Source organism: Nematolebias whitei, chromosome 15, assembly GCF_014905685.2.
Source record: "Nematolebias whitei isolate Nwh7 chromosome 15, NemWhi1, whole genome shotgun sequence".
Lineage (NCBI taxonomy): Eukaryota > Metazoa > Chordata > Actinopteri > Cyprinodontiformes > Rivulidae > Nematolebias > Nematolebias whitei.
In genome coordinates, this window is record NC_056512.1 from 31,074,977 (window position 1) to 31,101,182 (window position 26,206).

At 37.9% G+C, this 26,206-nt stretch overlaps 2 protein-coding genes across 2 annotated transcripts; one reads left to right on the forward strand and one right to left on the reverse strand.

Moving 5' to 3' along the window:
* Positions 1-3,929: 3,929 nt before the first annotated feature.
* On the forward strand, positions 3,930-8,497 carry LOC119420981 (ER lumen protein-retaining receptor 2). Its single transcript, XM_037688370.1, has 5 exons — positions 3,930-4,209; positions 6,556-6,656; positions 6,727-6,885; positions 6,970-7,222; positions 8,041-8,497. The coding sequence occupies exons 1-5, from the start codon at positions 4,119-4,121 to the stop codon at positions 8,073-8,075; spliced, it is 639 nt and encodes a 212-aa protein (XP_037544298.1). The 5' UTR covers positions 3,930-4,118; the 3' UTR covers positions 8,076-8,497.
* Positions 8,498-12,531: 4,034 nt separating this feature from the next.
* LOC119420982 (lipid droplet assembly factor 1) lies at positions 12,532-14,496 on the reverse strand. The gene is made up of 5 exons (XM_037688371.1): positions 14,317-14,496; positions 13,423-13,513; positions 13,151-13,319; positions 12,934-13,073; positions 12,532-12,840 (listed from the first exon to the last, which is right to left on the reverse strand). Exons 1-5 carry the CDS (start codon positions 14,361-14,363, stop codon positions 12,793-12,795), a joined length of 495 nt encoding a protein of 164 aa, XP_037544299.1. The 5' UTR covers positions 14,364-14,496; the 3' UTR covers positions 12,532-12,792.
* Between the last annotated feature and the right edge of the window lie 11,710 nt (positions 14,497-26,206).

Genomic DNA, 26,206 nt, shown 5'->3' on the forward strand with positions numbered 1-26,206 from the left:
TCTGACCTGATTATCAGACTGATTATATTTATATGCACTTTATTACTCACTTCCTGTTGCAAAGAAGTGTTTGTAGCCATTGCTTTGGCTTGGATCTATAAAAATGCCAAAGAAAACAGTCTTACAGAAGTAAAGTCATATATTTTAGCACACCATGCCAAGACAAGTTTTCAGCTGGTAATTCTTTGGGGACCACCTTGTTGGTGATAAAATACTTTATGTGTCAAACTGTTTTTTTTTTATTTTAAATATATATATTTTTTGTGGATTTGGCAAAATAAATGAACAAATTTGTCCTTTTGACAGGCAGCTAATGTTGCTGTTTATGCTTGGTTGGGCCCAAATGATCAGGTAATGGACTGAATGAGTGAAAAAACAGCCAAAGTCCAGAGGAAAACTGTCAGACTGTCAGGATGCATGGAGAGCTGACCAAAACTACCTTTAAAAGAAACATCTGGCTCTTTGGAAGCTGAATATGAAGAAATTCAGAGCATTAACTCATAAACGGCACAGATGCTTCCTTAACTTGTCATATTTTCTTAGACATTGTTAGAAAACACCTATAAGCCAGGTGAATGGACACAGCAGGACTTGGATCACTAAACATATTTCACACGGCTAATTCTCCACTCTCTGTTGCAGGAATTCCTGAAATGAAATCTGAAGAATGAGCGTGAACGGACATGTAGAAAGAATGAGAAGGTGGGATGGAAACGACACAGAGATGCAGTCTGTGTAACAGCAGAGGCTGAAGGTTCGAAGAGAAAAGGAGCACTAATGTGACGTTTATGCCTCCAGATGAGTAAAATCCGTGCTGAAGCTCACTGCTCATGTCTTCTGTCCTCTGTTGGATGTTTTCTTTGTATCCTCCCAGCCAGAAAGATGCAAATCGGCCATATTTCACACATTCTGGTAGATGTCATCAGTGGAGATGTTGCTCTCGCCGTTTACTTCCTGGAAGGACATTAAAGTCAGTGAGGAAACGTACAACTGCAGAAGTTCTTTGCAATCTTAGTGTTGAGTAAATCTGACTCCCAACGTGCCGCAACAATATTTACCCCAACCGGAGAATGGTTTCTGGTTTGTTTGCTCTTAGTCAAGTTCCCTCTGCTGTGCAGTTCTTGCAGAACATCATGAAACTGGGTCTTTTTTCTCACACTGCCCTGCTTTGGGGACAAACGTTGAGATTTACAGTGAAACACAAACGCATCGCTTGCATTTAGAATACAATCTTGGGACACTTTATGACTCTTTGTGAGCTCTGGTGTTTTGAGAATCTTGTCAAAAATTAACAGAAGCTTTGACTCTTCTTCCTCTTTAGTTTTAGTGGTGTTAGAAAAAAAAAGACTCACTTGTACTGCTTTGTCTGATCTGGACGTCTGCTTGCAGATGGTAATTTTGCAGCCATGCTACAACAAAAAGAAACTCGTGTCAGATCAGCCCAGATTCAGTTAGTCGCACCAACTCTGATCAATCTGAGCAAAAGATTTAATTTAAGATGAACACGAGTCACCTTTTTCAGAATAAAAAGTGCCACTAATGCCAGGTTATAGATGACCAAGAGGGTGAAGGACGACCACAGAAGGCTCTGTCTCACTTCTGGTTTCGTATGCTCTAAAAGAGAAAAGAACGATCTTGTTCAAGAAACTTAAGCGTGGGATATTCTTCAGCCCTCGAGTCAACCTTCTACCACCTCCTTACCTCTCACCACAAGAGTTGTTCCCAGTCCTACGTGATGTCTGCAGCATTCTTTTCCACTTGTTGAATTGACAGCGCAGTAGTAGACGCCGCTGTCTTTGGTATTCGGTGAAGTAATCTGTAAAGATGTTGCGTTCAGGCTGTGCCTCTTTGTCAAGTTGACACAAAAATGGTGGTTTTCTCTAACAACAAACCACTGGTAGTGCAGGTTTTCACCAGAACAGTTAGAAACAATACAAGGGAGAAGAGCTGATTGTGCTGTCTTGTAGAAAATCACCCTGCGAGGCTGGGACACGCAGCTCTCTTCCTTCTTTCTGCTTTCTGCAAGAAACAGATTTTGTTTTTTAAGAATTCATTTTCAAACATAGTTTCTTGAGACTGATTACAGAGCTGAAACAAAACGAGCTGGTTCTTAGTGAATCAATGAACCACTCAGATCTTTATGAAGCATAGGTGTGTCTTACCTGTCCCACACAGGTGGGTGAGCAGGAGAGGCAACCAAAACGAGCCCTTCATGGCTGTAGCCGGACTGCTGGTGAATGATCTTATGATTTCCTGAAGGAGGTGATCTAAAGGGCACCATAGGAACAAGTTTTTGATTTCACTTCCTCAACGCTCATTTCCTCTTTTTCTGCATTGTGCAGTCTGTTTGTAACACCACAGACTTAAATGTACACGAATCATTTTAACATGTTGAGGTTTGTGATATTTGAGGTTTTTACATTTTTACGTTCAGCGCAAATACAAACAGCTGTTATAACTTTAACTGGCGACTCAGTTGGTAGAGCTAGTGCCTCTCAGAGAGAAGGTCGCTGGATCAGATCCCGGCCAGAGAACTTTCTGGGTGGAGTTTGCGTGTTCTCTCCATGCGCGCGTGAGTTTACTCCGGGTGCTCCGGTTTCCTCCCACAGATCAAAAACATGCATGTTAGGCTGATTTGATAACTCTAAATAGTCCCTAGGTGTGAGTGAGAGAATGAATGGTTGTTTGTCTCTATGTGTCCCTGTGATGGACTGGAGATCTGTCCAGGGTGTCTCTCACCTCTCGCACAGTGATTGCTGGACATGGACACCGATGACCCCCGTGACCTGAAAAAGAAGAAGCGGGTAAAAGATGATGGATGTAAAAACAGAAAAAAAACCCTGCATGATTTGTCCACCTGTTGTATCAGAAAACAAAAGACCAAGTTTGCATGTCATGGTTTTGTATATATGTATATATATATATATATATATATATATATATATATATATAAACAAGGTTGATAATGGAAACAACTGACGATTACTAATTATTTTATTTTGTTAGTTCAAAATGTATTTATTTATAATTATGATTTTTTCAGTTTATTATTTTAGTTTTTTTAGTTTTTGTTTTACGCACAGTTCTGTAAATAAAGGTAAAATAAATAAATAAATAAACAACATTGTATTGCTGTACCCTTTTCTTGCAGGATTTTCTTTTCCAGGTCATGTTTGTAGAGCTGGTTCTCAAACATTTCACCTGGTAAAATAAAGGTCAGTAAAGATCATGACATTTAATTAGAAAATTAGATTACTGCTTTAATGTAAGTAACAGGTACAGTATTACAATTTAATAATAACATTGCCATTTTAGATTGCACTGTATAACGTAACATAGCTTATCCTGATGCATGCTCAATAATCCAGGTAGAAAAATCCAAAAAAGTTCAATCTGGTCCTCTGGACATTCAAAAAAACAATGTTTTGTTTTTTGTTTTTTTGAATTTCCAGAGGACCAGATTGAACTTTTTTGGATAACATAGCTTATATTAAAGAAACACTTTTGTTGTAAAGTTCTCTTATTTGAGCACTTAATTGAACAACACTTACTTGTACATACGTACTTGTAGCTTTATTTCTCTAAAATCCAAAATTGCTTTTACAAATTTTAATTTTCAATTCATTTTATTTGTATAGCACCAAGTCACAAGAGGGCACTCTGTACAAAAACTTTCATATATGTAAAAAGTAAGTTAATATTATTTGTCTCAGGAGCCAGCAGACTGCTTTGAGTCTTAACTTCGCCGCAGTCTCTAATTTAACTAGATCTATGGACACAAAATTTATTTTAAATTTTCCAAAGTATTTGGTTTGTCTTTACATATATGCCCACCTTCAGACCAGTCAAATAGGTTGTGGGCGGGTCCAGGTTTGCTGTCTGTCATTATTTTGTCCAATCAGCTGTGGATTCTGTGTATCGCCACGCCTCCTTCCACGTCGACCTGCACTCTCGCCATATTCTCAACTCCGTATCCGGCAGACCTGTGAACCCCCACTAAGTTACCAAGACAGGTTTTACAAGGCAGCAGAAAGTGTGCACAGACTGATTCGGGATTAAACGGAAAAGTGAGATTTTCGTCGTGATCCTAGCGGTGTGTGTTTATTCATCCTGCAGAAATGAACGTCTTCAGACTCACGGGGGACCTATCTCATCTCGCTGCCATCATCATCCTACTCCTTAAAATATGGAAAAGCAGGTCGTGTGCAGGTGAGCACAAGCTTTAGTTGTATTAGTTAGGACACGGTTTAGGTTTTATTTACGTTAGCAAATGACTACCTTTTATCAGTTACTATATTGATGTTTGTTTCTTAGTAGGCCAGCTAGCTTGACAAGCTAACGTGTCTTTTCATTCATTTGAGCCATTCACTGACAGAACACGCAGTGAACTTTAGCAATGTGGTCTGTTCTGGTTCTCTTTGATAGAAGATAAATTCCCAGATGACTAGGTTTATCTAATGAGTTTGTAAAGTAGCTTAGTGTAACCGGTTCCTTTGCTCATCATTCCTACACACTGTCTGCTCCGTTAACTTTAAGTATCGTGGATTGATTTTTTTGGTCTGGCTTCTGACGTGGCGTTGTGAACGCTGCTACGGAAGTAGCCGAAGTTCTAGAAATGACTATAAAATAACCAAATCTTAACTATTCAGTGAGTTTTTATTCATCTTTAATACTGATAAACTGAAATGTTTCGTTAAAATAATACTGTCCGGGAGCCTTAACAAGTTGGAGCAGGTTTTGGATCCTGAAATTACCCAAAATCTGGAAAAAAAATTGTTTCGTTTAACTGAGATTAAAAAATATATATATTCTTTAAGTATAATACGCATTGTTATATTTCATAAATGTTATATGTATGCATAAAGAACTAACATGTCAAGTTGACAGGTTACTTGCTAAATGTATGAATATTAACCGAGACATTTTATTGATATTCATGGGAAGAGAAACCTTCATGCACAAGAAAACTATTTTATAACAATTTAATGTGCTTACAAAAATATATAGTTGGGAGATTTTTGTAAATTTAAACAGCTTTTAATTTTTTGGATATTTGCAAAAAAACTGGACTATTAGTTTCACATGTAAAAGAGTCCAAGCTAAGGGTCTGTCATTTACTAATGCATACATTTATTTGCTAGTACAAAAAAAAGTACATTTAGCTACTAATGTCTAATTTCAATGGTTATAGAGTATAATTTAGTTGGTAGATTGTTGTGTAATTATTTTAAGCAATATATATCTAGTTTTATGAATCATCTTTTTTCTTTTTCAATTTTATCTCAAGTCAGGGGAAAAAATGAAATTGAAATTGATGCCAAAGTCATCCATTTGTGAAACTTCAAACACTGTTAAATATAATAAATGGCATATAATAGATAGGATTCATCCTCTTCCTACCTCAGGTTTCATTTTGTAACGTCCAACATACCAGTTTCTTTAAACTAAACGCTTCATCACTGAGCTCAACAACACTCCAGTATTAATGCAGCAGCTCCTTCTGAGTTTTCACTGCATCTTTTTAAGACGCATATTTATAATGAGGGAGAAACCAAAGCTCTGTTTTGCTATCAATATAATAAAATCTATGGAGGAGTGGAACATCACATTGTTGTAAAAAGACAATCGCAAACATGTGAGACAACTTTACCTCCACCTCTTCTGGCTTCGTCTGCACCTCACTCGCCTCTTGGCCTTCGGTTTCAACACAGCTAAAGGCCGAACGATCACTGCTGTCTTCTACCAGCTAAAGATGAGGAGCCGAGCCAACCTGATCTGCTTTTCCTTAAAGTACAAGAAAAACTGTTGCACAAAGAGAAACACACCACTGATGTGCTTTATCCAAAAGTGACCTGATTTCAACCCAGGATTGTTGGTTTCCAGCTGTAGATTCTCGAGTGCAAACCACAACTTCAGGTGAAGTTTGTGGTTTTTAGGTCAAAACAAAACTGCAAAACTCTTTTTTTTTTTTAAATTCATTCAACCTTTATTTATACAGGTTAGTCTCGTTGATCCTCGAGGACTCATTTACAAGAGAGACCTGTTCTTAACAAAGAATGATGACAACAGTTTCTGTTTCTTGATCAAAGATGTAAAAAAAAAAAAAAAACCCTCTTGACATATGTTTAAATATCTGGTCGTAATAAATCTGTGAGGAAAGTTGTGTAGCCATGTTGATCTCTGCCCGGAACCTGAATAATGTAGTTAGATTAATGAACAACTTCAGACACAATCACGTACCCAGATCTGACTTTTTCACATTAATCTTTCATTTCAAAGACAAATATTATTTCCATTCATGCTGTTTGTCAGAGTTTTTCCCTTTTCTGTATTTTTTTTCCCCACTTTGTAATAAAGATGAGTTTGTTTATTTTTTTTAACAAAAGAGATGTAAAGTTTGGTGTTGGAGTCTTAACACGCATTGCTCATTTTTCCTTCAAGTCCAGTAGATGTCACTGCACTTTAAGGAATTATCTGGACTGTATTGCTGTTCTGAGGTTACAGACCCTCAGCTTGATCTGTGCACATGCTCCCATTTGTTTATTTTTGTTTCAGGTATCTCTGGAAAGAGCCAGATTCTGTTTGCCCTCGTGTTTACGACACGTTACCTGGATCTGCTCACCTCTTTCATCTCTCTGTATAACTCGAGCATGAAGGTAAGACTTTTCCCATTCAAACAGGCACTTTGTATTCTTTTAGTTTGAACCCTTCTGTCTCTTTAACCAGGTGATCTACATCAGCTGTTTGTACGCCACAGTATACCTGATTTACATGAAATTCAGGGCTACCTACGATGGAAACCACGATAGTTTCAGGGTGGAGTTCCTGATCGTTCCTGTCGGGGGTCTTGCTGTTCTCATCAACCATGACTTCTCCCCCTTGGAGGTAACTTCAGCTTGCTGCCTTGTTTTATGGACAACTGGCCCTCTATGATGGTCTTCTCAATAAAACAAACTTGTCTGTCTTCAGATCCTTTGGACGTTCTCCATCTACCTGGAGTCTGTGGCGATCCTTCCCCAGCTCTTCATGATCAGCAAGACCGGGGAGGCTGAGACCATCACCACCCACTACCTGTTCTGCTTGGGCCTGTATCGGGCCCTCTATCTTTTCAACTGGATCTGGCGTTACTACTTTGAGGGATTCTTTGATATGATCGCCATTGTGGCGGGTGTAGTCCAGACTATCCTCTACTGTGACTTCTTCTACCTTTATGTTACTAAAGGTGGGTTTCCTTCACGTCCACTCTGGACACTGATGTCGAATTAAACGGACCCATTTAATACACAAACTGTGATATTTCTGCAGCTTTATGTAAACCCCTGTGTTTTTATTGTCCCTTTAATCAGAATCCACATGACCTTTCACACTTCATTCATTGGCGTCATCAGTGGGCTCCTTTCCTAGATTACCACTGGCGTAAAAGTTGTTTTTCCTTGAAAAACCTCACTGCAAAGTTCAGCCTTAGCTGATCAGAGGGTTCTGTTGTGCAAAATTCTTAAACGAAGTAACTATTTTCCAAAGTTACGGTTTTTAGAGGCCAGATTCGCTGCAGTGCTCTCCCTGTATAATAACTCAAAAGGATGTGTAGCTCCAGTCAGAGAAAACGCAGTGCTGGTTTTAAAACCAGTGGCGTTGAAAATGCCTTTTGAATTACTTGCTCCTCATGCTTTTTAAGTTGATTTGAAAGAATTTGCTTGTAGGGAAAAGCACTTTATCTCTTATTATAGTCTGGTTTTTCAGCATCAAATGCAGACCTCTCATTACAACACAATGAAAATTTTGTTTTTCTTCTTTCTCCTTTTTTTTTTGTTTTTTTTAGTCGTGTTTGTTTTATTTAGCTTTAGTGTTTCCTTTTCTATGGTATAAGAACAGATATGCAGGGCTTGTTACTATTTGAAGCCCATTTTCTCCTAAAGCCGAGAAACAAACGCGAGTTTTGGAAACAGTGTTGATGTAGAAGGAAGTGATTTTGTACATGTTGACCACGAGCAGATCCACTCATGTTTTCTTGCCATGACCGTCTGACTTCTCACCCTGCAGTGTTGAAAGGCAAGAAGCTGAGCCTGCCAGCGTAACGACCAGCAGGAGACGGCGACTCCCAGCAGCCTCAGGGGGTGCAGAGAGGACTTAATGGATTCTCGTGACCTATAGAAACGGATGCCTGGAACAGAGAGTCAACTATCATGGGGGGGAAACACTAGTTATCTTGATGATTGCAGATGGAACTGGTAAAAACCAACAAAACACCAGAGCTGAACAAAGATCATTACAGATCAACTTTTGGATTTCTGTGTTCAGCATCTTGCCTTAAACTTGTTTTCATTGCTGTTCAAAATAGGATTTATTTTAAACGTGTGAGGTGTATTTCCTTTTTTTTCCTTTCAATTTGTTTTACTTTTTATATAATGTCACAAAACTAGATTCTGAAAAGTACCTTGTTTGACTTGGTGAGAAATGCACAAAATAAAATGTCCTATTAAAGAATGAGATGAACAGATCCGAGTGCCTGATGAGGTTTACGTCCACTTTCACTGTTTTTTATTGCTTTTTTATTTTTTTCCTCACATTTGTTCAGTTAATTGTACAAACCATGTTTAAAGGGGCCAACATCACAAGATGCTCTTTGTACTAATTTTGCTTTCTTAAAAACTAAACGTTCTTGCCAAAAATATATTTTTGAAGAGGAAATCATGAGGAGATTTTGGATTGACAATTTAGACATGATCCTTTTAATAATAAGTAATCATTGATGCATCCATATTTTTAAACCATGTCTTGTTAGGAACTCAAACTTAACATGCGTTCACTGTTTTTATTTTTCCTGTTTTTATTTTTGTTGTATATTAAAAACATAAAACTGTTATAGATCTCAGAGAAGCTTAAAAAACCTTTCATTGTCACGTGTTTGGTATCGATAAACTCAGGCTTCGTTTCGGCTGTTTTTGCACTCCGGGAACTAACTCGACATCTTTCAGCAGTTTGATCAAACCTGACACGGATGTTTTACTAGAAACAAAATCCTCCAAAAAGTTTGTAAATTTGTATCATTTATTAGTTTCATCTGTCCGTCTGACGTGAGTTTCAGCAGGTTTATCATCGGAGTCGGTGAGACTCGATGGGGGTTTCTATTAATTGTAAATGGCCTCACACTTTTTCAATTAAGGCATTCCTAAGATTATTTCAAAAATACTTTTTTTCTCTTTTTTTTTTTTTTTTGCATGTTATCACCTCCATTAAAGATTTTATGATAATGACCCATTTGTTGTCTGATTTTTTTTTTTTTCTTTTTAATTATCTAAATTAACTGTTTATGGCTATGGAGCAAATCTAATGTTCATTTGACACCTGAAGAAGTTAGAAACCAATTCATTTACTATTTATCACCCCAAAGTGAATGGGTGATAATGTTTTCGCCTGTGTTAAAATATCAACCACTGGTACACATCAACTAACATTTGGTGTCAGTTCAATTCAAGATGGCCGCCACAGCCAACAGAAAAATGGTTACAACTCCATCATATTTACAGATCTTAAGCTAAAGTTTGATGCAGCTGAAAGTCATTGTCACCATGTTTAACGCTGCGGTCTGAAAGGCAGCGGGCGATATGCATTCCTTCAAGGTTTGCCTTCATCAGTCAATAGAAACTGCAACTTGGACTGAAAACAAACCAGAACAACAAAAACCAGTCCAAATCTCCAGAATCAACACATTCCTGCAGCCGTTGAAGTAGAAACTTACAGAACGAGATCATCGGCACCAACAGGCCTACAGGATCACAGACACTGACTGGAAGTAGGGATTCTCCCCCCCATTTAAATCACTTCAAAACACTTTGACAGGTCCAAAAGGAAGGATTAAAAACTGTCAAATGTTTAATTCAGAAGATTTACCCTTGAATATTAACAAACATCTACAGGATCTATGGGGGGAGGTCAGATGTTGATACTGAAGATGTATTTATGTTCTGATTTCAGCTCAGTGAAGCAAGATAAAGGAAAAAGTTTTAAAATATCCAAACTATCTGAAATCACACAGGGCTAACAGAGCCTTTAACACAAAAATACACTGAAATGCAATGATCTGCTGGATTTCAGTTCACAAGAGTTGTTGAATAAAATCACTAAACAATGTTAATTCAGCTAAAAATTGTTACAAATTTATAAAACTGTTACCAGTTGAAGTTTTGGCAAATATTAAGCATATTAAAGCAAACTGAAATATGTGATCCATCAAAAATACAGTTGGAGAGCTCAACTAATCGGGATCAAATACACCAGAATCTCAGTTTTTATTTGGTACTTGAAACAAGGAGTTAGTTCAAAATGTGGCAAACATACAGAAAATACAAAAATCAAAGTAGAACATCAGACCATCACGACAGGTAGAATCAGCTTTATATATTCATGTAAAATAATTATCTCGTTTTCTGCTGGAAAAAGTTGAGTTTTGCACCGAATTGATAATAAAGCACATTAGAAAAACACTTTCAAATTGGCCGATTGACATTTTTTTGTAAGGTCTCAGATTACAATCCACTAAATTAACAAAACCTTTTATTCATATTTTCTAATTAGCAACAACAAAAGACATCTGAACTTATTTTTTTTTTTAAAGAAGCTTATCCTTTAACCCGAGGAGTTCTCTAAACAAGCAGAAAAATGTGCCGTTCTGAGCTTTGAAACTTTCCCTTCCTGTTGAGGGTCATTTGAGTTTTTGTCGGTACTCTTGAGAAATGTTTTGGTCGCATGCATGAAGATGCAAATTAGAGTGAAACAGAGTGGATTAGTTGCAAAACTCCTCAGTTCCTTAGTGTGGTCTTTTATCCAGCACTTTGCTGTGGGTGTTTAAAGTGCTCTATAAACAAAGCTGGTGTGGTATGGTATGATATCCCTCCTATGAATTACAGTATGTACCGTCTGTTACTTTGTGTACATTTGTCAGAGCATGTCTGCTTATTCCAGGAGGGCAAAATATATCAAAGAAGTCCTAGCTACTTCTTAAGTAGATTTATTTTGCATTGGAGAAGTTTAAATACATGCATACATGGATCTTCCTCTGTTCAGGAGGCCGCAGTCCACATGTGTAATTCACAGTGAGTTGCTGCTGCCATCCATCCAGAAGATGACAAACTCATCCTTTACACAGAGTCATATTGAGAATGTTCAACATCTGATTGGTCTAAACATTTGGGGAGGTCCTTCAGGCCTCCCTTATTGACTTTTCAGGATGGACAGTCCTGGACACCATCCAATCCGGCCGTGACAGCATCTTGTTGGAGACACCCAGACAACATATTTCTGCCGGATGATTACCTTATATGGTAAGAGGAAGCTTTTTTTTTTTTTTTTACAGCTTGTGCATGTGAGTTTCCCTGTTTGACTACTGCCTTGAATCATCTGTGTTGATCAAAACTAGGCCAGTGAGTCAGCTTCAGTGTATCTATCAATCAAAAGCAACACCAACAGGAACTGAGACAACAGGAAAGCAAGTAGGAAAAATGAAAACCATGTAGTCATATGTCTTAGAGTGGTAATTTATTATGGTTTTACTTCATTTAATATAAAGACTGGACAGTAAGTGTATGTATGGTTTAGTTTGGCCACGTCTCCTGCAGAATGGCAGCAACGTTACATAGAAAACACCTAAAGGAAGAAATCAGAAGAGAGGGTTGGGAGAGGAAAAAGTGAAAGTCGACAACACAACGAAAATTAAAATAGCAGCAGAGATCATTCCTTTAATACAAAAAATGTCCAACAAGCAGATAACTTGAGCCTGGAGCAAAGCTCAGTCCAAGTCCTTTAAATAATGTCAAAGGTTGAAAAATGTATCTGGCATCATTTATTTATTAACCTTTATTTAACCAGGCAAATCCCGTTGAGATCGCATCTCTTTTGCAAGGGGGCCTGAAGGCAGACCCCACATGTATGTTTTTTGTCTGTGGGAGGAAACCGGAGCACCTGGAGAAAATCCACGCAAGCACGAGAAGAACATGCAAACTCCACACAGAAAGACCCCAGGTCCAACAGGGGATTGAACCCAGGACCTTCTTGCTGTGAGGCAACAGTGCTAACCACTGAGTCATCGTGCTGCCATATACAGTATGTTGGATTAAAAAAAAAAAGTCAGCTCTGAGACTTGCCATGAAAATAAGCAAATAAATCTATTCTTGTAGCCTAAAAAAAAAAAGATGAGTTTTATAAAGCAAGTAGGAAAAATGAAAACCATGCAGTCATATAATGTGTAGTTTTTAATGTTATCTTAATTAAAAAACACTCAAAGGCACATTTGTGTTGTTACAAGAAAATAAACTTCAACGTTAAATAATTGAACTGAGGCAAAAAATGTAGTTAAAAATACTTAAAAAACACAAAAAATTAGTAATTTCACTTTAAAACATGAACATGTAAAAACGCATTAGTTAAATTAGGTTAAGGACATTTTAACTACAACTAATACAATAAGTGGGGTGAAACATTTTGACCCATGTAACAGTAATCCAAATTATTAAAGCATGCTAATTCAAGATTGAGCAAAAACAATTTTCTGACAGCTTAGTCAGACGAAACGATAAAATCATCATCTTGGCATAAATACATAAAAAAATACTGCACAACATACAGACAATAAAAGCTCAGCTCATACTGAAACTGCACAAACATTTGAGAGTTTTTGTGCTTAATAAATCTGTTACGACGACAGATCTCTCAAAGAACCACATTCACATCTGATCTTCAGATCCCGGCAGCTTCTCTGACGTCAACTCAAAAACTCGTATCAAAGGACGGAGGAATTCACTGCGCCTCCTCTGGTGTTGCGGTTTCATCCCCTCTCTGCTTCTCCTGGTTTTAGGAGGGAAAAAAAAACCGAACAGAATCAGAGAACGTGTAAATAAAATCAGATGACTGCTGTCAAGAGTGGTCTGCGTGCACCACCTTCGTTTGGTGTGGACGCTTCAGCAAGTTAGGGATGGCAAAAAGCAACGCGTTCACGACGACCGAGACCAGCAGAGAGAAGAGGGCGATGCCAGCGAGCACAGACAGCAGCGTCACCCCTCCAACAAACAGCAGGAACACTAAAAGACAAAAACAGACATGCAGTTAAAAATAAAATCACTACGCAGAAGTGGAGTTTGACTTGAGTTTTACCTACCCTCGAAGAAAACAAATCCTACTACCGATATAACAACAGTTACGATGGCGAACATGAGGAAGAGGCCAACAGGCAGAGCAGCCATGGCGCTGAACAGCAGCACGGTGAGAGCTAAGAAAGGACGGGCGCTGAGGTACTGCCCGAACCGCGTCCTCATCAGCTGCGCTACCTGTTAGCGAAACGACCCATCACAGCTGGTTGGACACAGGATCACCTGACCAAAGGTGAACGCAGTAACAATTCAAAAACACGTGAAAAACATATTTGTCTACCTTGGGATCATCTTGAAGGTGGTTCAAGAAGGTCAGCCATCTTTCCCACAGCTGCTGGGCAAACCTGCTGACGCGCTGCATCTCACCACACCTGAGGAAAACAGAATCAGTCCAACTCAACCTGGTTTTACACATTAGAGTCTGTGCACTCTCCTAAAACAGCACCTAAATGGATGAAGATATTCAACTAGATGGACCAAATTTAAATGATTTTGGCTTTTTGCAGACAAGGAGAGTATAAGATGGCACTCATCTCTTGAGACCAATAAGATTTCAAACATTTTTTTTAAGCTTACAAGACAAGAAACAATTTATTTAAATATTGTGCCAAATTCTACTGAACATTTCTGTTTTCTTAATAAAAAAAAATTAGTTGCAATAATATATTCACTATAAACATAAATAAAAATAAAATAAGACCTTTGTGCTTTAACAATATTCTCAAATCTAACCGATTTCCACATGGATTGTGTTGGTTTTTCCTTTAAATTACCAAATTAATATTTAGCAGTGCTATTTCTTGATGGGCCAGTTGTCATGGCAATTCGAGCTTTTTAGAGTTTTATGTCTAAATTATGGCAAAGTAGTAATAATTAAAAACAGTTTATTTATAACCAATAATAAAGTGATAGGTTAAATTAACACCACTGTAAACTTATCTACCTTTACATTTCATTTCACCTAAAAAGCTGCAAACCAAAATTCACAGCCTGATGGCTAACCTGGCTTTTCAAATGCATAAACATGAACTCTTCAGACTCCCAAACATAAACACACCTACGTGGAACAGGTACGTGTTCTGATCCACGTCCAGGAATCAACCAATCACCACGACAGCTTTAATTACAGCCAACCTAAACTTCACATTCCTCAAGTTTAGCGGGCGATACATACCTGATTAAAACCCTACCGGTCCACTTCGTGTGAGTGTCAGCAGACATGTGCAACCAAACACTGAAGCAGTCTGAAACGTTTAATACACGCCATACTGGAGGAGAAGCACACCCTTCTTAAAGAAAACACGCCTCTTTCTTTGTTTCGTCCCTCTTATTCCACGTCGCGCCTCTGGTTGTGAACTCTACTGCTGCCACCTAGTGGTTTGTTCAGGTACTGCAACCGAGCGCTTTAAATTATTTATAAATGACTGCAGACAGACGATATATTGTTAAAAATATACATAGGATTCAATTCAGTTCAGTATTTATGTAGTGCCAAGTCACAGGATGAGACAGTTAAAAATAAAATTAAAACAATTAAGGCTACATTAATATAAACCGTCCAGTTTTCAACATTTTTTTAAGCAGATTTTAAAAAAAGAGGCTCACATACAAAATATTAAAAATACGAAAGGGATGTTTTTTGAATAAATCAATTTGTATTTTCCTTTGCATCTAGGTGCTTAAATCTTACATCACATGACCTTTTGCCCCAGCCACACATTATATTGATGTTTATATACTTGAGTTCATGTCAGTTAAATCATGTGACTTTAAATATATTTGGCTTTAGATAATGTTCACATCTCAGTATTTCACTTTACAGTGTGATTTTAGATCTGTTTAATTTGATTTGAATAAAAATTGCTTTTTTTTTTTTTTTTTAATTCCAACAGCGTACATACAGTATTTAAAGAAAATTAAGGTGGTTGCCAAGACATCATAACTAAAGCACAGCCTGTGATAAGCCCACACATTTCACATGGATGAATGTTGCCATCATTTCAACATTTGTTGTTGAGAGGTTGAGAGTATTTTCTGAGAGTAGATTTTGAGTTTACAGGAGCTGAGAGTCTTTTGGACACCTTCAGAAATGGCCACTCCAAAGAAAGCAAAGAAATAGAGGAGAAAGTCCTTCGGTTTTGAAAAATATAATATTCACTGGTCATCTATCTAGATAACACATTGAACAATTTGTTGATAAGGGCTGTTACTGCAAAGTGGCCAAGTGTACCAAACTGGACTTGAACGAGACTGTGGCTGTGAAAATTTTCCTGAAACATCTTTTCAGCGATGGCAGACACGAGGTCAAGATGCTGAATAGACTCAGACAGCTGGACCATGAGAAGAACAACTTGGTAAAGTTCATTGCGCACTTCAAATACAAAGGTCACTGCTGCATAGCCTTTGAAATGCTTGAGATGAGCATCTCCACATTCATGGCAAAGAGGAATTTGGCTCCACTCAACCTGTCTGAGATTAGAATCATTTCTCAGCAGATGCTTATTTCTCTAAAAGCTTTGAAAAGCATTGGCTTAGTTCATTGCGACATTAAGCCTGATAATACTGTTGGTGGACCATAAGAAGCACCTGTTCAAGGTGAAGCTGATAGATTTAGGCTTGGCCACCAAAACTTCCAAACTGAGGTTTCCAACCATTGTTCAGGCCGTTGGCTACAGAGCTCCTGAAGTCGTTCAGAGACTTCCTTTAAATGAAAAAATAGACATGTGGTCTCTGGTTTGCTGTTTGTCCTACTTGTACCTTGGCACTCACCTCTATCCTATACACTGTGAATACGAGGCCATGAAGGCTATCCTACTTGAATGGTCAGCCTCAAGATAACTCACTGAAACAAGGAGCTGAGACATTTAACATTTTTACTCAAGTCAAGGCCTCTGACCGTATGGTCAGGCTGAATACAACAGAGGAGTACACCAACGCAACAAGGAATCCTACGACCCACCATGATGACATTCACAAACGTTTAGGGACGCTTGACAACCTGCCAAAGACCCGCCAGATATCCACAGATGCCATGGAGCTTGAGGATACTCAAGCGCTTGTTAGTCTGATCAAACAGATGCTGGCGATGGATCAAACCCAGCGGATCAGGCCCGAAGAAGCTCTCAACCATAGTTTAATTACCATGAAACATTTATCTAGTGACTGGGATAGGCCTTGTGTAGAATCAGCATTCAAGACGTTAACAGCGTGCCACCTGAACAACGTTCACGTGGAGCGAAGACGTTAGGAGGGACACGCTTCAAACATCAAAAGCTGAAGGTTCAGCCGTCACAGCTGATCCTGAGAATAAAGCTGAGTCATCAGAAAACGGCAAAGGTAAGATTTTAGCTTTTGAAAATCATGAGAAAATCTTAAGCTTCAAACATTTGAAAGATAATCTGGTCATTTTTGAAGTGATGTTCTGCCAAATAAATATCAGTAGTTAGTAACTTAACAGAGGTGACATTGTAAATGAAGACTTCTGTCATTTACTCTACATTTTGTACTCACTCACCGATGTCACACTTCATAAAATGCTAACTATTGATAACTATTTGACAAAATATCTCTTAAAAAATAGGACCAGAGTATCACATTAACGTGACTTTGTGCAACAAAAGTGAAACCCTTTCATCTAAAATCAGGATGCAGAGTTGTGAAAGAGTCTGAGATGGTGTCTGCTGGACAAATCCCCAAAAATGAAAACCATGGAAGGACCTTTATCAAAGTAGAGCCCTGCTGTTCTGCTGACGAGGAGACTGAAGAATCAGCTGATACATCTGCAGAAGACAACGAAGAGACATCACCTGGAACAAATGAAGGTAAGATAATGAAAATCATGAAAAATTTCTACTTGGGGGCAAAAATGTGAAATCTTCTCATCTAAACTCAGGATCCGAAGAGTCTGAGATAAAGTCAAAACATGAAGAGTGGAAAGGACGGACCATTATCAAAGCACAGCCCGGTTGTTCTGATGATGGGGAGACTGAGGCCCAGCTGCAGCTGACAACAGAAACTTTGAGAACGTCTCTGCTGCAAAGACTCGAGCCCCTGCCTTCAAAAACGTGGATCCTTCTGGTCTCGTTGAAGTGAAATCGTGCAAGACACTGTTCATGAGGATCTGCAAATTCTTCTCTGGGTTGTTCAAATGCTGCAGAGGAAACGAGTGAACGAGGACGCAAAACAAAAACGCTGTGAAGGCGCCAAGTCTTCAAACTGTTTCAAACCGTTGAAGAACTTTCAACTCGTTTAAATAAAAGTGTAAAAATAATATTACTGGTCTTCAAATGTTTCTGTTTGTCTGGACCGTCCAGATTCACAATGATTCATGTGTAAATTGTCATGAAACTCTAAAGATAGCAGTCACAAATAGTAACTATTAGAAAATCAAATGAACTGTTTTCATTGGCTGGTGTACTTTGATACAGTAAGTGTTGAGTAGATTGCCAGTACATAAATATGAAAGAAGCAAGACCATTTCAAACGTTAAAAATAAAGCAGCAAAATCTTTAAATCAACGTGGAAACAAACATGAAGCCAGCAGAGAGGAGCCAGGAATGGAGTGATGTGTTCACCTGTTAAAAGACGAGGTGCTGCATTTTGAACAGTTTGCAAGTGACACAAAAATGATTTATTTAAACTAACATACAGAACATTACAGTGCCACAAGTGAAGGATATTAAAAGCATGAATGACATTTTCCAAAACTTTGATGGGAACAAATGACTCAAATGAATGTAATCATTTGTCATGTACTAACAAACCTACCAGCTGAAACAAAAAGCAATAGAAAATTTATTAAACTTAAAATTTCACTGGAGAACATATTTTTCTATTAGTTCATGTATAGCACTGGTCTGTGATGCCAAAGTGGTTGGTGACTGCTGATTCAATAAGTGTTCAGTTAGTGTTTAATGCTGTCTAACTTAGTAAACTGCAGCCGTGGTAGTAGCTGGATATCATCAGCCAAGCAATGACAAAAACATTATCTAAAAAATCTAAACTTAGACAGTGTGCCTATCTCACTTCTCTTTGGTACATTTGCACTCAGTTTATAGGGATATTCTGCAGTCTTAAATGAAAAATTGTCTAATTCTCCACAAAAAGAACAGATATATTGTCTGAATAAATTTGGAAAGACAAACTAAAACAAAAAATTTATTTTTCACAATATTTTTCATAGACAGTTAAAGTTTTTTTTGACTGACATGTAAAATACCCATGGAGTACTTTAAAGATGTAGATGTGTGTGATGTCATCGTTATATACCTCCCTCTTGTGGCCATTGTTTGAAATTACAACACTACATAAATAAACTTTTCACATTTACATCTAACTCTTCTGCAGTTCTGAGCAAATGATGATAAATAAAGAAAGAAACATAAATAAAGCAATAAATAAGTAAAAATGTGGTGCATTAAGAACTTGTGAAGGATGTCAAAGCAACTAATGCCCAAAATGTCAACATAACTTTACAAGAGTCTAATCTAATGAACAAACAACATTCATTCTGATGTAAGACTTGTAGAGAAAATGTAAAGAGTACAAAAAAATATTAAAGCTGCTGCCAAATGACTCATTACAGTTTTCATGATAACCAACCACACAGTCGATCCCTGACAGGGAATGATAAATAGAAAGAAATGGACCAGAAAGATAGATTTAAACAATCTGCAAGTCACATCTTGAACATTTTTATACCAGAAGACTCTGATGGTCACAACATGTGAATCCTTGTATGTTTCTGCTGCGTTTAGACATGTGACGAGTTAAAAGATTCTTGAAGAACTAAATTGAAGTCAATGGGAGCTTTGGTGTACACTCTCTGCATTCTGGAGATATTTAAAATCAAGTATTTTGCAGCGGGAGACACTGTGGGAACAAAAGACAAAAACATGTACGGTATCAAAAAGATTTGTGGGAATAAGAGTTTGTTCAGAAGTTTGAACATTTCAAATTTTAAAACGTGGCATCATCAGCTCAAGACAACATTTGAGGAACAACTGTTAAAAATCGTAAAAATTAAAAAGGGGGTTTGTAAAAAAACATAAATTATATTAGAAAGTCAGTTCAGACATATAAAGTCTGACAATCTAAACTTTGAATGACCACTCTTCAGTATACGTCAGAGCTCCAAACAGGGTTTTCTCATGTGAAGCACAACACTTTCTTTACTTGATGATTTTTTTTTTCCTCTGCAAATTTTGCTTTTATTCTACGGCGTTCCACTAACAAAAGTCATATCTGTTCACTACTAATTTGCACAATTTCCTCTGTTTATTTCAAAGCTTATTTCAAGACAAAATACAGAACAAAGTCCTTCAATGATTAAAAAAAAATAAAAATACTTAAGGCATTTACATTTATATTGACAAAATCATCAAGTACGTCAATAATAGTATTCCCTATAATTATTTTTATCCTTAACATATGTTCACTTTTTGTTCTCCTGCTGAATCTCATTAACTGTTACTGATTTTGTTCCCAAAACACACCGGGTTGTCTTCTTTTGCCTGGAGAAGTCGTGTATTTATCTGTTGTTGCATTTTAGACCCATCCTATCTTTTGTTTTATGGTATTTTACTGAAACAAAGAAAGAAATCGGTTCCAGTAAGGTGCATTTCTGGTGCTTTATGAGTCATCTGAGCACGAGCTGACGTGATTCACTACCATCCATGCTGTTTAATAAACGATGCTTGGGATTTCATTTGAAACGGTTTCACATTGATCTCTAAACTGTTGCTGTGGCAGATGTTGTGAGGAAAAACCCAACAGTTTCCCAGAGATCCAGCAGGGGGGCACGTCTTTCACTCATACAGACGTCAGGGTTTTTCAAAGAAATGATGACCACAATTTCAAGCTTTCTGCTGTCCAACAGTTATTAGATGGCAGCAGCGGCGTTTCTCTGCGAGCACAGAGACTGATCAGAATATTAAGGGACTGAGCTCCTCCACACCATCCCATTACTGTTTCAATCAGCTGGTATTGCTGCTATCAGACACAAATTAGGCACAATCCCTTGGGGTTTTATAGCATTAAATGTGTGCACATAACTGCAAGGTATAAGGAAGAGAAATAATAATCTGATCAGTTTTGAATTACACTAAAGAGAGACACTCTGGGGACCAGCGATGACAACTTATTTGGACCCCTTGTAGCTGCCGGCTGCAAATTAATCACGCTCTTTTGTATTGAGTACAGGTTTAGTGAGGGAGGAGAAAAATAAGGAGCGAGTCTGCATCCACCCCAGCAGACTGCTAAACACTGTGAACCCAGTGAACCAAGACTGCAGGAATTACAGAGTAGTGAGATGTGCAAAAGTATACATACAGTTCCCAATAATTACTTTCTGCACCCCCCACCCCCCACCCCAGTGTTCAAGGCTTTTCGTTTTCACCTGACAAACCTTGCACAGAGAAAATTCATTCTGGTCACAGAAGTCGTGCTACGACATAACCCAGCCCAGTTATTATCATTAATAATTAATCAAACAGAACATTTAAGGGGTATTTTAACCTCAAATTCATCTCTATAAACGCAAATCATCATTTTTCTACATTATTCAACTCAAACTCTGAATTTTTAAAGTATTATAAGGAACGGAAACCAAACGGAAAATACTCATTTGTAGTCGGAGGCAATAGTTTAAAAGTTGAATTATATAAAAAGGCTTTGAACAATTAATATCTTACCTGTTGTAGATAGCTCTCTTTGTTTATGTGTTGCCTGACTGTAAATACGAGCACAGTTGTAAAGTATTCAAACTTCAAAAACACACGTCTGTTTCTTATCCCACTATATATTCTACATTAAAGTGGCCGCAATGTGGTAAGAGTGAACAAAGCTGAGGCTGATCAAGAAGCTATCTACAACAGGTAAGACAGTGATTGTTCAAAACCGCTTTATAAACCCCCAAAACATCTGAACTATCTGTTTATGCAAGAAAAAAAAGAAGCCAATATCTGCTTATAATATTTCACAATTATTCAGTGAGCTTTTTGATTTTAAACCGCCCTGACAGGCTTCGGCTGTCATATTTTCATAAACAGTAAATAAGTATTGATGAAAAAACAAACAAACGACATAATCATTTATAAAACAAGTGTTTGCTTTTGAATGTTTTGAGAGTATTTTTTTAATTATTACTTCATAAAAATATATATAATTTAGACTGTTTGGTTGTATCCTCAACATTTTGTGAAACTTTTTTTTTTTTTTTTGGTGCAGTTGAAGCTCAAAACATCTGTTGTTGTTTGTTTGTTTGTTTGCAAAGTGTTTGTCAAAAATGTCACAGAAGAGTCAGACACCTCGTTGTTCCATATCTACTCACAAAATAACATTTGAGACAAGCAAAATAAATAAATTAATGAAACCTGAACAGTTGAAACGTGTCCTTTACGTTGATTTCAACCCAGATTGGACCGAGCGGAGCGTATTGACGTAGGATTTGAGGACGTGTTGCCTCCCTTAACAGATTGAAGCCAAAATGTGATGGATGGGCTGTCAGCAAATTCCAATTTACATTCAGTGATTGTAAAACGTAATTACTGTGAGGGTAGACGTGATGAAGAGTTGGATATTCCCTCGTGGCACGGGGTTAACCGGTGCATGTCCACCTCGTGTGTGGTTTCCTGATAGAGATTGTGAACGACGCTCCTGACATGTGTCCCTCACTGACGCTCTGCAGACGAGTCCCGCTGTGTTTTATGAGAAAATGAGGGCAACCTGGTTCCTTTTGTCTCCTTTTAGCTTGTCACACCCGATGGTTTCACCTCTTCATCACGCTATCGGTCTTCTCTCAGCAGCCCTCACTTGTGTTCACCCTCCTTTGAAGTTGCAGGTGAGGGCTCGGCCAACAGCTGGCCACAGGAGAACAGGACCTCTTTTGGAGTCTGCGCTGTGTCACAAAGGACAGCCTTCCATGTCCGTGGTTGTCATGTTCTTACATGAAGGAGGTTTGTTTTGGCTCCTGCCCTCCAACTGGGAGCAGAGGCTCAAAGTGAGCTCCCTGGAGGGTGATGCAGAGGATGGGGCAACATCAGCACCCGCATCACTCCACACGAGGACATTAATGGGGTGCAGTTTAAACCAGCGGTCCCCAACCACTGGGCCACGGGCCAGGAGTGGTCCAAAGATCATTTGGTACTATGCCAAACATCTTTGTTAAAAATCTTTATGATTATGTTTATATGTGTTTGTGTGCAGGGTGTTTATTCTGAAATGTGAATACTTGTGATTGCCTCAGTGCTGAGTCAGCATTCATACGAATGTCTCGTTTATATTTTCTTCCACTTTTTGGACTCTTACATGCTTAAAAACTTTCAATTATTTTAATCATTCAGGTACCAGAACCTTCAGAAAATTACAGATGTAACTTGTTTTTCATAACTTTTATATTTTTTTAAAATTATTTCAATTTGTTTAAATTTTTCCCCATAAAACACATAAGATCTCTTGACATTGTTTCAAATCTACTTCAGCTTCAACTGTATAGCTTTTAGCTACTGTGTTGCTATTTTTGATTAGCTTTTACCTTTTGTTCTGCTGGTTCTAACTTTTAGCTACTGTTAAAATAATAATTTTCTATTTACTATTTTTCTGAATTAAGCTTTTAGCCACAAATCTGTTGCTACTGTTTTGCTACTTTTAATAAGCAACAATTCTGTTTTAGCTATTAGCCATAGATTTGATTATTATGGCTACTTTTTGGCTAACATGTAGCTCTTCTGCTATTTTTTAGCTTTTATTTATTTATTGCTCTTTTAAGCTTTTATACTGTTCTGCCACCTCTTTTTATCTTTAAGGTGCAATTTTGCCAATATTCTTCTGCTAAGTATGCTTTAGCCAATTGTGTTTTTTTTTTTTAAAGTTATTTAGCTAGTTTGAGCTTTTAGCTTTTGTTTAGCTAATTTTAGATTTTTCTGATTTTTTTAACTTGACCAAATTCAGTTTTATTAACAGATTTCAGCATTCATTCAAAGCTCAAATTTAAATTGTATATAAGCAGAAAATGTTCATTTTTCGTTTGATCAAACCTAAAAGCTAACGTTAGCAAGAATAAATAAAATCACAAACTTTGGAGAATTTCTTGTTCCTCACTAGTCTGTATTTTTGTTTAAAACCAGTGCAGCAAAGGTTAGGGTCTGCTTGTTTAAACCATTAACAGGTCTGACTTATCAAAATAAAAGCACAATAAGAGGGAAAACTCTTATTTTTCACACAAACACAATCAAAGAGTTTATTCCACTCAGTGGAGGTAAAGAGAGGAGCATTCGAAAATCCACAAGTGACGCTTTGTGTTCTCAGTGTGAATCTGCTTATTTTAATTGTTAAACCATGAGTGGGTTTTCATCTGCAGGAGCTCTGGAGGTAAACCGAGGCAGCTTTTCGGAGAAGCGCTCACCTCACGCAGTCAGAGACCCACTTGTTAATTTTTACAGTAAGAAAATCAACCTGGAAAAGAGACAAAAAGACGATCATAAAATGTGATCTCGTTCCCTGTGGAAATTATACCCTAACATACGAGTGTTATCAATCCTTCCCCGTCCTTTCTTTTTAATTAAATGTTCCACATTACTTGCGTTTTAGCAGCCAGAGCTCCATGTTTGCCTCCACTCTGCATCGCTTTCTGAGAAATCCCAACTGCAGGCATTTGATTTATCTTTTTTATTTTATCAAGGACGCTAATTGAATCTGCAATATTTAATAGGCGCGTTCCCCCCACATTTAATTAGATAGAGTCAACACAGTTGGTGCAGACTATCACAAAGCAAACTTTCACCGTTTACAAAATCAGGTCCTACCGAACAACAAAGCAGGGAGGAAGTGTTGAAAACATGGGTCAGCGGGTTTATGCTGTGACACAGCAGGAAAAATTAAGCCGATCAGTAAAGTGCTGTCGCCTTGTGTTGCTTCATCACATATGCAGCTCCTCTCTGGGCGCCTGTGCTGTGATGAATAGCTGCTGTGGCCGTGAGTTCTTATATTTTGATTCGCTGCTTGAATTATGATTAAAGAGGGAGTTGACTGAAAGCTGCTGGGTGGAAGGCAGTCACTTTAAAGAAAGGAAACAGAGGAGCGGTCCTTTTTTAAATAAAGGTGATGATTATTATGTGCTGCAGCTTTGTGCCTGTCTGACCTGAGCTAAATGGCAACAAGAGGAGCTCCGCTCTCATTGAACCTGCAGTCATCTCGTCACACTTCCCATCACTTCCTAATGGTCCCTCAGGAAAGCAGGGATGTTTCTGTGGTCATAAATCACAGCTTTAATGTCAGCTGCTTGACTCGCTCGATAAACTTTACTTGATTGTTCTGAACCAATAAGCAAAGGATTCCTGGAAAAGGTGTAGCAATGTTTTTGGTTGTGTGTGTGTGCGACGTGTTTCTTTGTCTGTACTGTTCGCAAAAAATGTCATGATTCACAACAAATTTAAACGAATCACTCGGAAAGTATCGAAGTTAATGCTCAATAATCCAGGTAAAATAATCCAACGAAGTTCAGTCAGGTCATCTGGACGTTCTCTTTTTTGTTGAAGATGTTTCATGCTTCATCCAAAGGACTTCCTCAGTCCGAGTAGCCACAACAAACTCAGTCCCGCAAGCACTCACTTTACTTTGTTGTGGCTCCTCAGACTGATGAAGTCCTTTGGATGAAGGACAAAACGTCCTCAATAAAAGAAGAAACTGTTCAGATGACCTGACTGACATTTGTTGGACTCTGAAAATAATTATTGGCTTTCCATGCCCAACTGAATAACATTTGGAGCCAATGCAGATCAAGATGTCTGCCATGGCTAATTAGCCTGAGCCCACACGTAAATAATTACATTAAAATTTGACATATTGCGAGCTCCAATTCGGTCTGCTAGTAGCTGACAGTCGTTAACAACACTTACTCTAAATACTGTCTGATCACTCATTTTGTGTGTTTTAACACAGTTCACAGTCTGAAAGATAAAATCTGACCAAACTGTAGCTTCCTGTCAGACCTTTTATGATGCAGATTTCTCAGGTGCACTATCCGCTCCCACACACTCTCACACACACGCAGATTCATGTCTCGGTGTGTGTCAACCTCACAGGTGATCTTTTGTTTCTGTGTGGCTGCTTACCGTGCAGCGGGTTGGACGCTGACTTAAATGCAGCTCCGACATCAAGGTGGTGTGGTGGGCCAGATGAAAGGAGAGAAGAGGGATTACATTAAACAGGCAGGTTTTCACAGTCCAAAGCAAGGCAGCTGCAGAGAAGAAGTAGGTGGGATGAAAGGGGAGTTAGCATGGATTTATCATTTTTTACTGCAGAATAAACAAGATCTTATCTGGGATTGAGACGGTTCATAGGGTCTGTTGATTGAAAATAAATAAGTAGTAAAAAAAAGTGGTATTTTTTGGATAATTTGAATATTTTTATACTTTTCTTGAGTGATACTAAAAAATGCTTTTTGAAACTTGTAACATTCCTTGATGGCTTATAACAGATTTTGCATCATCTTATGGTGAGAAGGGATGGAGTTACAGCTGTTTTGGTAAAACCTCATAAATAATGTTAAGCCTTAATCAACACAACTAAATCCAATGCAATGAGCTTGTGCTGCATTCAAGTGCACGTGAAATAAAGTAAACCCCGCCCACAAAACAGCACACTGTTAAAAAAAACAAACAGCTAAAGATAAGAGGAGGCGATCTTAAACACACCATCAACTTCACAAAATCTCACCAAAAGAAGGGGAAGTTTTTGCCATCACATAATCAAGACCATAACAGATATGATATTTTTGTGAAATAGATAGAAATATATATAAAAACAAAATATTTATAAAATAGATAGAAATATCTGCAACTGGATAAACAGATTTCTTTTTATTTTAGCTGACTACAAAAAGGCTTTGATAATTTCCAAAGAAGCTACATTATGTGCCTTCACTTCCAGTTTATTTAGAAACAGAAGAACATTGAACATAAAGATACTGTTAGATATTAAAAACATACTACCGTACTTTTCGCTGTATCTATCTATATATCTGTCTGTCTGTCTGTCTGTCTGTCTGTCTGTCTGTCTGTCTGTCT